General features: G+C 45.2%; 1 protein-coding gene across 3 annotated transcripts; it reads right to left on the bottom strand.

Annotated features, from left to right (window-relative positions):
* Window positions 1-703: 703 nt before the first annotated feature.
* Window positions 704-7,755, bottom strand: LOC140716415 (uncharacterized). Of its 3 annotated transcripts, none has more exons than XM_073029120.1 (2): window positions 7,641-7,755; window positions 704-6,854 (listed from the first exon to the last, which is right to left on the bottom strand). In XM_073029120.1, exon 2 carries the CDS (start codon window positions 6,551-6,553, stop codon window positions 5,621-5,623), a length of 933 nt encoding a protein of 310 aa, XP_072885221.1. In that variant the 5' UTR covers window positions 6,554-6,854; window positions 7,641-7,755; the 3' UTR covers window positions 704-5,620. The 3 variants fall into 3 exon arrangements, with proteins under 3 accessions (XP_072885221.1, XP_072885220.1, XP_072885222.1); XM_073029119.1 differs by lacking the exon at window positions 7,641-7,755 and adding an exon at window positions 7,266-7,570; XM_073029121.1 differs by lacking the exon at window positions 7,641-7,755 and adding an exon at window positions 7,282-7,570.
* Between the last annotated feature and the right edge of the window lie 4,195 nt (window positions 7,756-11,950).

The following is an 11,950-nucleotide window of genomic DNA, read 5'->3' as shown; positions in this document are numbered from 1 at the left end:
AAACCTACGTTCTAGTCTCATCCAGCCTGAGTGGGAAAAAGCCTGTTTGCACTTACTCTATCTATACCTCTCAGAATTTTGTACACCTCTATCATATCTCCACTCATTCTCTTATGCCCCAAGGAATAAAGTCCTAACCTATTCAACCTTTCCCTGTAACTCAGGTACTGAACATCTGGCAACATCCACGCAAGTTTTCCTGTCAGAAATAATCCATTAATAGCAATCTACTTTAATCATGATAGTCATACGATCTATTTCCTGTGTGGCCCAGAATGCTGCTTCAAACACAGTAAGAATGTTAATTAGCACACTATGATCTCTGGAAGCAAAGTCTGTTTTTATTGTCACTGGAAACAGCCCAGTGGTCCCGAGACACTAGTCTTCTCACTGACTTCAGTTGAACAGGTTAAAGACATTTTAAAATTAAAACTAGTAATTAATTTTTTTTTTAAATAATTTTTAAAATGGCAGCTAAAGGGCATTGAATTTCCTGGCCTCTTCTTAACTCACCAACCCCACACCCCAATTTTCCCTCATATCAAGTTCTCTTTCACTCCTATCCCACACCCCCACTTTCATTTGCTCACGCCAGTTCCTCAGACTTTGCCATACCACCGGGAAAGCTGAACAAGTGAGCCGTAGTACTGGTCACCCTCCACTCACTGTTCAGAGTCTACTCTGAACATCATGAGAAATCAGATTCATATTGATGCTGTTTTACTGATTTTATTCATTTTTCCAATCAAAAATAAAGAGGATCGTGTCCAACTCAGATATCGCACTGGAGCTGGAGCCTTCTGATACTTCTCCCCAGCTCCACTGTAACAAGCTGTGTGCATTGGCAATACTTTGCTTGTCGAGCATACATGCTGCTTTACCAACAGAGCAACTACAGCCACAACTCTAACCACGCATGGCTGTGACTGTGATCACGAGGCTGTGTCATTATCACACACAATCATCTTCCTCGGTTCACATCATAGGTGAATGTCATCTGTTTACACATCTGCTTTCATCGTAGCGATTAAAAATAGACCTGGTGGTCTTAGAACAGGATGTTTCTTCGCCAGGTAGAATTAGATACTTGGAAGTACAATGCTGCTGATTCAATTGTCTGTCAATTTGACTCTAAAAGCAGGGAAGAGCAAAGAGTGAGGCCCTTTAAAATGCACACATATTTCACACTCCCAGAGGTCATACTGGATAAATGTTTATTACAGGCAGACCAGGTGGTGAGGCTATCCTCACCCAAATAGGGCCTCACTGCCTACTGCTATAGCTATCAGTTAAACCAATTCAAACGTCTAACATGGTGTTCAGCACGCTGCTCTATTAATGCAGCAATGCAGGTTACTGCTATACATACCGGTTACAACCATTCAAATGTCCAACAGAGTGTTCAGTGACGCTGCTCTGTTAATGCCTACTGCTGGTCACTGCTATACATACTGGTTACAATTTCAGTGACGCTGCTCTGTTAATGTGGCAATGCTGAGAATTGGGAAAGTGGGTACAAAAGAAAGATAAGGCTGGAGTCTTTGCAACTGGTGACTGTGTCTGGCAGAAAGAGTCATAGAGCATGAAAGAAGAGAAACAGGCCCTTCTGTCCTCTAGTCTGTGCCAAACTATTATTCTGTCTCATCTAGGCAACCAGCATCTGGACCACAGCCCTCCATATCCCTCCCACCCATGTACCTATCCAAACTTCCCTTAAATGAGCAAAATGAACCTGCATCCTCTACTTCTGCTGGCAGCTCATTTCACACTTGCACCACCCTCTGAGTGAAAAAATCCCTCCCCAGTTCCCATTAAATATTTCACCTCTAACCTTAACCCATCACCCCTAGCTCTAGTCTCACCTAATCTCAGTGGAGGGAAAAAGCCTGGTTGAACTTACCCTACCTATACCCCTCATAATTTTGTATACCTCTATCAAATCTCCCTTCATTCTCTTACCCATATTCTAGAATAAAGTTCCTAAGCTATTCAGCCTTTCCCTATAACTTAGGTTCCCAATTCCCAGTAGAATCCTTGTAAATTTTCTCTGTATTCTTTCAATCTTATTGACATCTTTCCTGTAGGTTGGTGTCCTGAACTGCACACAATATCCCACTTCAGCTTCTTGTGAGATCTCCACTGATGACATCACAGGTCAAAGCCGATTCTGCTCAGTTCACGGGATATTGGGATGCAAATGGACAAAACGTGGCCCGTGGTCCTTGATCATATCGCAGTTTGTGCCAGAGCCAGCCCAGTCTCTAGGCAAGTGCAGGAGAAAGATGTCCAGGTGTACACCTTGTTCATAAAATAAGGTCAAATCCAGTCAGGACAATCATCAGCCCGGCTATCGTTCACTTTACATACATTTAAGGGTTCAGGATAATTCTCCTCAGCTTCTATCTGGTTCAATGGTGCAGACACTCGGTTACGATTAGTGATAGGGAGGGCTATTTTATATCCAAGAATGAAGAAGGGAGTGAAGGAGTGAATGGGCCACGTAACAGATAAAAGTGAAGCTCTGCTCGCCGCCACAGCAGAACTAACATTAGACTTGCGGTCATTACATGAGGCATTCTTATAAATAATCCATTTGCTTTCAGGATATGACCTTTAAATTAAACGGTGGATAGAGGAAAGACTATGCATAGGTTGAGGAATCTCGGACAAGATGACACAATACGAAAATCACATCCAGGCTCTCCAGTAAGACATTTGAAAACAGAAGTACAAAAGATAATCAGAAGGGAGATCAATTGTCAATTTCACTACCAAGTACTTTTGGTAACTGATGTGGAAAAAGCAGTTGCGTGGAGTTAGGTCACAAACCAGCCACAATCTCCTTGACTGGTCTAAACATGTTACCATTTGGAGCTTCTTTTCCAAATAAGTTGCATATTATTGAGGCTAATAAATCCACGTTCACCTTGGCAGTTGACTGACAGTAACTGATACCTGGAACATTTCCACCTCGATTCCCACCTCGATTCAGTCACCCACTTCCATCCCTGCTCTATAAATCGGAGGTCACTGAAGTTCTGCCCACAATGTCCGAATTCTTCAGATCCCTTTCACCCAGCATCGGATGCTTGTGAAGTTGCAGTATCTACTAGTTAAGCACAGCCCTAAGTTTACAATTCCCACTTACTATGTCCACATGGTGCTGGGGCAGCGCTGTAGCATTATGGTCAGCACAGCACTTTACTGTCCAGGCCATCTGGGTTCCATTCCAGCCCACAAGAGGTTTGTGCGTTCTCCCCATAATCTTGTGGGTTTCCTCTGAGAGTTCCAGTTTCCTCGTACGAAGACATACTGGTTGGTGGGTTAATTGGTCATTGTAAATTGTCCCTGATTGGGCTGGGATTAAATCGGGGACTGCTGGGCAGTGTGGCTTGAAGGGGAGCCATACTGAATCCCAATAAATAAAAAAAACTCCCTCCGAGCTCCATCCAACCCATAACGGCAAACCACTTCAAATATGACCACTGAAATATCCCCAGTCTCAACTACTCCACCACTTCAACCCTCCAGGACGTGCTCAGTGGAATCCCTTTCTGAAATTTCCACCTGATATCCCAAGCGTCACAAATGGAAGGTTTTCCTGGGTTTCTTTAAGAATGCAAGCTGTTGTTGCAAAACTAATTATAATGACTGAAAGCTTTGTACAATATCATTCCCATAGATGTCCAAGATCTCTTATAATCACTTGAAATAAGTTTCAAACCTCTCTCACCACCCTCCCCGGGGTCATTTTTATTATTTTTCAGTAGACTAAATTGCACCTTAAAATTAAGTTTGGTCACACACCTCCTTCAGTTTAATTTCTTTGACGATGCAATGAAGGGCACTGTTTTCATCTCAGGTTCAAATGTTTTCACCCTGTTAGGAAACAGTAACAGAAAAGCAAAAGCTGATGTAGTGGTCTGGGATCAGACAGAATGTGCCCAAGTTTGGATTCCCGATTTGGGGTGTATCCCAGGGGAGTCTGGCTGCCAGTGCAGAAAGGGCAGAGTGTGAAGTACGGGACGTGCTGATGACGGTACAATAAACAGGCCATTCGGCCCAACTCCACCATGCTGACGCAGATGCCTACACAAGTCAGTCACATTTGGGGCAGAACAGCGCAAGCGATCATTGATTGGGATTCAATTCTTGCTGCTACCTGTAAGGAGTTTGTACGTTCTTCCCAGGACAGTGTGGGTTTCCTCCCACACGCCAGACGTATGGGTTAGTGATGGCAAGTTCTGGGCACGCATGCCACATTGGCGTCGGAAGCATGGCAACACTCAGAGGCTGCCCCCGTGGCAAACCTTGCTCACCTGATTCAACACAAAAGATGCATTTTACTGTGTACGTGAGATAAATGCTGCATTTGGCCAAATCCCATCCCCCCATTCAAATGTTTTTAAATCATTAAAAGCTTTTTTTTAAAAAACTGCCTTTACCAATTGTTCTAGAAAAGAATTACGGAATATGGAAAACAGGGCACTGACAGACATTGGACTCCAGGCACTGGGTCACCTTGCCCCTGGCTGAAGGGTGCAGCGGGCTCTGTGACACACTCCTGCTCTCAACTTTGTCACCGCTCTGCCCAAACTGTGGTCATACTCGGGCGATTCTTATTGTAAAGATCTGTTCGCTTGAGCACTGACCCGACTCTGACCAGAAGGCTGGGGCAGCATCCTGACATTTTCCTGCTTCACATCTCCATATATAAACCACATTCACTTTCAGTGCAGTTGCAGGAGAGATGAAACGCTCTTTACAGTACACAAACTACATCTGCCAAGGTTATGCTGGAACAAATGTAAGTTCTCCATCGCATTACAGATTGGTGCAGAACAGCGTCCAAAGACCTACAGACTCAAGTCAAATAATTTGCCAACTTGATTTAAATTCCAAACAAGTAAAAAAAAAACATTCATCTCATCCAGCAAGGCATTAGATTACAGGCACATCCCAAGTTTCAGGAGTTGGATTATTTATCTTCCTGCCACCTTGCATCCTTCCCCGCCCCACCTTCTTACTTTAGCTTCTTCCCCTTTCTTTCCAGTCCTGATGAAGGGCCTCGGACAGAAATGTCAACTGTTTATTCCCCTCCATAGGTGTTGCCCGATTTGCTGAGTTCCTCTGGATTTCCAGCATTGGCAGAATCTAGTATTTGAGATTTATTTTCTTGTTCATTTTGTGTTAAATACAGTTACTGAATGGATGACACTTACATCCCTGTGATGTTTGCAGGAGTGATTTTTCCCGTGTTGCCTGCAATAGAGACACTCAACAGCAACACACAGCCAGTTTTGTGTTTATGGATGTGGAACACGTTGTCGGCCCTTTTCCCTGATACCACACCTGCAGAGGCTGAGTGACAGGGACCTGTCCACCAGCGGAACCACAGGCAACATGGTCCTGAGGGCACAAGGACAAAAATCACGCTGACAAGATCATCACCTAACCGCCTGTCATTGAACGCCAGAAGAAAACGCATAGTGTTACATCATTCCAGACTCCAGAAGATCCGGCTCAGTTACAAGGAGTACAACAAGCAGCAGGAACAAATGCAGACTCTGAGGACGCCAAGAGTGAGCTCCTGCTCAGCAAACATAGAAGAACCCAACCCTTACAGACACTTGTGAATGCGCTGGTGTCTCGTCAGGTGGGAAGATCTAGTAAATCCCTTCTCACACACAGAGCAAGTGAATGGCCTCTCCCTAGTGTGAACTCGCTGGTGTCTCAGTAAATTGGATGACCGATTAAACCCCTTACCACACAGCGAGCAGCTGAAAGGCCTCTCTCCGCTGTGAGCCCGCTGGTGTGTTTGGAGGTTAGATGACAGGGTGAATCCTTTCCCGCAGATGGAGCAGGTGTACGGCCTCTCCCCAGTGTGAACACGCCGGTGTATCAGCAAGTCCTTTGCACTTTTAAAGCTCTTCTCGCAGTCAGGGCATTTGAAGGCCCTCTTATCAAAGTGAACAAGTTGGTGTGTTAGTAGGTGGGACGAGTTTGTAAAGCCCTTCTCGCACAGGGTGCAGGTGAACGGCCGCTCGCCCGTGTGAACCCGCTGGTGTGTCCTGAGATTGGAGGACTGTGTGAACCCTTTCCCACACACGGTGCAGGTGAATATCCTCTCCCCCGTGTGAACCCGCTGGTGTGTCCGGAGATTGGATGCATGAGTGAACCCCTTCCCGCACACGGAGCAGGTGAACGGCCTCTCCCCAGTGTGAACCCGCCGGTGTTGGATGAGGTGCGACGACTGCCTAAATCTCTTCTCACAATGGGAGCAGCTGAAGGGTCGCTCGTCAGTGTGAACGAGCTGGTGTTTAATGAGGTCTGCGGAGATTTTGAAAGAGTTCCCACAGTCGTTGCATTTAAATGGTCTCTTATCACTGTGAACCCGCTGGTGCAGCTGGAGACTAGATGATAGAGCAAAGCCCTTCCCACATTCGGAACAGGTGAACGGCCTCTCCCCGGTGTGACTGCGACGATGCGTTTCCAGCTGGGATGGGTAACTGAAGCCCTTCCCACAGTCCCTGCATTTACACGGTTTCTCCATGGTGCCCTTGCATCTCCCCACAGTGCATAACCTTTTGAAGCCTCGATCACAGTGTGTTCACATCAATGGGTTCTCTCCAACGTGAGAAGTCTTAAGTTGTCTGATTCCCAATCAGATCAAGTCTTTTGCCACAGATCTGCACTTTGGAACTCTCTCAGAGGCGTGCATTTCCCCCTCTCTGTGTTTTTCCAGCCAGCATGATCTCTGAAATATTTCCCACAGCAATGATATTCAGATTATGAAGAATCAAATCAAACAGGTGTGACGTTTAGTTTGGAATTCCTGACTGCAAATCCTCTGTCTGCAAGAGTTCAGAAAAATCACTGTAAGCAATTCAAATCAGCACCGTGGAACAGTTTAATTCCTCAGATCTAAACCCAATCCACCATCTGCAGTTTTATGTTTCATCATTCTCCGAGACGTAATAAATTCAGTTTGAACGTTGCTCCAATCCTTAAGACCACCCCATCCTCTTTTCTTCATCAACATAACTACGTTCCTAAGACTAACTTTAGTGATCCTGACTTACACCGTATGACTGTTTTCCGAGTAATTTTCTTCATACCTCACCAACAGATATATCGACTAATAACTAACGATGCCGTGTCGTCCTTCTCTTTGCCACTGTGTCCGCATTATTTAAATCATTACTTTTAATTTGAAGGCCTCTGTTGTCGTTCCACCTCCCTGTATGTGTAATAAATAAATTTACCTTCTCTCTCTCTGACCTTGCAGTTCTAGTATCTTCTCCTGCAGCTGAATTTAAAGCCTACCAGGACTCCAGTTCGCTTCTTTGCTCGCTGACTTCAACCATAATACACAGACTACGTACTCCAATCGAAGCTCAGAATTTGACTGGGGCTCAACTCCCCACCCACCACAGGTCAATGAGGCAATTCAGCAAATCAGATTTCACGGAAAATGCATAAGTCCCGGCAACAGAGTACGCGAACAATAGCAAGCGCGCATGCGCCCTGTCAATTACTGCACAAAGATGGCGTTCAGCTACGCACTTCCCTGATAACGACTGACTCTTCACCGCTTTGTAACCGAGAAGGATATGCGTCCTCAGTTCAATCCTTATTACCTGCACTGAACATTTATAAAGTTTCACTGTCCGCACACCATTTCGATTCGTCCCCTGCGGCGGGCATGTCCCTCCGCCAGTAACCAACCCACTCAGCCTGTCCATCCCTGCGGGTCCTAACAGGCATGCTCACAACAAGATTCACACATGCGCCTTTGACACTGACGCTCAGAGCAGGCCTTCTTACGGTGCTGCGAATTCTGGGAAGATGCACCGCCATTGAACTCCCCACCCCACTCAGGATTCCAGAGCTTGCTAGAATGTCGATCTTGACCATATAACAACTACAGCATGGAAACAGGCCATCTCAGCCCTTCTAGTCCGTGCTCTCACCTAGTCCCACCGACCTGCACTCAGCCCATAACCGTGCACAAGGAACAAATCAAAACTAATCGATACACGTTACCGAAACATAAATTGCCCAGCCATAGAAGCCAGCATGATTTCCATTTATCCAATCATCTACTGTAGCAGAATCGTTTTTAGATGCTCACCGAAAAAGTTGATAAATATTAAAATCCAGTACACGAGGGCTGTTTGAACTAATGGTTGACCATGTATTGAAAGCCCGTTTGTCTCATCTACCATTCATGAACGTGACTGTTTGATTATACAGTGATCTATCGACCTTTGTTTTGAATGAACTCTATAGTGAATGTAAAAGGTTCGCTTTTCTCCGACTGGAGGGATTTTCGTAATCTCAGACCTAAATGGGCCTCTAGTTTATTCTCAAAAGTGCCCCTTGGTCCTCTACTTTTAGCCAGAGGAAACGCCATCCCTGCGTCCAGCCTACCCAGCACTTGAACGATTTTGTGAATTTCATTGAGATCTTGTATATGAAATAAATGGGAAGGGATCCGAGTTACAGCAGGTCTCTTCAATGGCGTGGCAGACTGAGAAAGAGAAGAAATTTCACACAGCATCTGAAGGCAGTCATCCCTAGCCAGAATGGGAAGTGAATACAAATGAGCTGGGCCCTTTCAGTGGTTGGGCCAACGATGGATTGGATATTCCAGAAGGGGGTGCCAGCAGAAAAGATTCAAAGGAGTCCAATCCCAATCTTTCCTGTACAGAAGAACATAAGAAATAGGATCAGGAGTAGGCAATCTGGCTCATCGAGCCTGTGGTGGATTCAATAAGATCATGGCTGATCCGACCATGAACTCATCTCCACCTACCTGCCTTTCCCCCATAACCCTTACTTCCCCTACTATGCAGGAAGCTATCTAACCTTGTCTTAAGTATATTTACTGCTTCATCAGGCAGAGAATTCACCACTTTTTGGGAAAAGAAGTTCCTCCTCATCTCCATCTTAAATTTACTCCCCTGAATCTTGAGGATATTTCACTCACCTACCAAAGGAAACTACTTTCCTCCCTCTATCTTATCTATCCCTTTCGTAACTTTGTACATTTCTATAAGATTTCCTCTTATCCTTCTGAATTCCTGCAAGTACAATCCCAGGTGACTCAACCCCTCCTCATACTCTAACCTCATCTCTGGAATCAACCTGGTGGACCTCCTTCGCATCTAAGACCATAAGACATATGAGCAGAATTAGGCCATTCAGCACATCGAGTCTTCCCTACCATTCCATCATGGCTGATCCTGGATCCCACTCAATCCCATACACCTGTCTTCTCATCATCGATGAGAGGGCCGGTGAGCCTGATATATTTACCCTGCTTGTGACCCTGAAAAGAGAGTAACCACAGATAGCCAATGCAAAGTTTCAGCTATCAGAGATTGAAGGGAGACTAAACTGCAATCGGCCAGCAGGGAAGGGGGCAACATGCATATGAATGATGAAGCAGCATTTTAAAGATTGTTGCTCAATTTCTGGAACAATCTCTACCTGTAGGTAGCCATTAAGGGTGAAGGCACAGATGCAGGTGCACATAGAGAAACTGGAGTATGAGTTCTGAAGCAGGGAATTTTTGCTTTCCTATTTGATAACATCCTCCTTGGGGTTTGGCCTTTCCTGGAATAAACATATTTTTGCCCAGGTGGGATTGTTAGGGCATATTTTGGGTTTAGGGCATGTAGTGAAAATTGACTTCAGCAACCAAACTTCAAATCTGAATAAGGATTGTAGATTAAATTTATAATGCAGCCCAGAACAGTAAAATTCAGACCATTGAACAGGCACTTAACTGATACAGTCTGCATATGCATGACTGCAATCGACACCCCATTGCATGAATATGCCTTAGATGACAGCATGTAGAGATATCGGAGACATTTGATTGAAATGGCTGCCCATGCATGAACACCATCAACATCCCAACTGCATGAACGTGATAACAATTAACACTTATTTTGGGTATGTTGATGGGAAGATCCGGGCATTTTGAAAATTACATGCAACTTAAAAGAAGCCTTTTGAGGGCATTGTAAGAACCTTTATTCTTTAGCATATAAAAATGTGCCGCTATGTTGGATCGGGGAGCCTCTCTCTCTCGAGTGACTCCAAAAGGCCGTCTCCTTATTTGTGTGTGTTGAATAAAAGACTACAGTACTTTTATTTCAGCAGCTGTGTCTCTCCTGTGACTTTGTTAACAAACCACTACATATGCCGATGACAGTAAACCTAATTCTGATGTCAGTGATAATAAACAAAATTCTGATTCTTACTGGCCAGTTACCCACGTATCCTTAATATATGTGAGGATCCTGGATGAGGCCCAACAACTCACAGGCAGAATGTCCAGCCTCCACAGAAGATGCCACCGGTGGTTGAAATGGAGCCCAGATCACAGGAACTGTGAGGCTGCAACACCAGTTGTTGTTCATGGCTTACACTGGGCCTTGTTATACATGCTGGGGCTGGAGGCCCCAGGCGGATAGGTTAAAGCCAGTAGAACTTGGAGAAATAAAGCAAAAGGAAACTGGAAGGCACCTGGCCCTGACACACCTAGAAAACAAGGACACATATCAGAAAGTTTTTTCTGGATTTCATTTTGGCATTCAGCACTATTGTCCCCCAGAACTCAGTGAACAAACTCCTACTCCTCGGTCTAAACACACTACTGTGCAACTGGGTGTTAGACTACCTGACCAACAGACCTCAGATAGTCCAGATGTACAACTGCTCCTTCCTCTGCATAGAAACATAGAAAACCTACAGCACAATACAGGCACTTCAGCCCACAATCCTGTGTCGAACACATCTCCACCTTAGAACTATCTAGGCTTTACCCATAGCCCTCTATTTTTCTAATCTCCATGTAGCCATCCAGGAGTTTCTTAAAAGACCCTATCGTTTCTGCCTCCATCACCGCTGCTGGCAGCCCATTCCACGCACTCACCACTCTCTGCGTAAAAAACTTACCCTTGACATCTCCTTTGTACCTGCTTCCAAGCACCTTAAAACTATGCCCTCTCGTGCTAGCCATTTCAGCCCTGGGGAAAAGCCTCTGACTATCCACACGATCAATGCCTCTCATTATCTTGGACACCTCTATCAGGTCACCTCTCATCCTCCATCGTTCCAAGGAGAAAAGGCTGAGTTCACTCAAACTATTCTCATAAGGCAGGCTCCCCAATCCAGGCAACATCCTGGCAAATCTCCTCTGCACCCTTTCTATGTTTCCCATATCCTTCCTGTAGTAAGGCAACCAGAACTGAGCACAGTACGCCAAGTGGGGTCTGACCAGGGTCCTATATAGCTGCAACATTACCTCTCAGCTCTTAAACTCAATCCCACAATTGATGAAGGTCCATGCACCGTATGCCTTCTTAACCACAGAGTCAACCTGCGCAGCAGCTTTGAGTGTCCTATGGACTCAGACCCGAAGTTCCCTCTGATCCTCCACACTGCCAAGAGTCTTACCATTAATGCTATATTCTGCCATGATATTTGACCTACCAAAATGAACCAGCTCACACTTATCTGTGTTGAACTCCATCTGCCACTTCTCAGCCCAATTTTGCCTCCTATCAATGTCCCATTGTAACCTCTGACAGCCCTCCACACTATCCACAGCACCCCCAACCTTTGTGTCATCAGCAAATTTACTAATCCATCCCTCCACTTCCTCATCCAGGTCATTTATAAAAATCACAAAGATAAAGGAGGCACACCACTGGTCACCAACTTCCATGCAGAATATGACCTGTCTACAACGAATCTTTGCCTTCTGTGGGCAAGCCAATTCTGGATCCACAAAGCAAGGTCCCCTTGGATCCCATGCCTCCTTACTTTCTCAATAAGCCTTGCATGGGGTACCTTATCAAATGCCTTATGAAATCCATATACACTACGTCTATGGCTCTACCTTAATCAATGTGTTTCATCAAACAGATGCCCC

Source organism: Hemitrygon akajei, chromosome 25 (genome assembly GCF_048418815.1).
Source record: "Hemitrygon akajei chromosome 25, sHemAka1.3, whole genome shotgun sequence".
Classification (NCBI taxonomy): domain Eukaryota; kingdom Metazoa; phylum Chordata; class Chondrichthyes; order Myliobatiformes; family Dasyatidae; genus Hemitrygon; species Hemitrygon akajei.
This window is presented reverse-complemented; position numbering and strand designations above follow the sequence as displayed.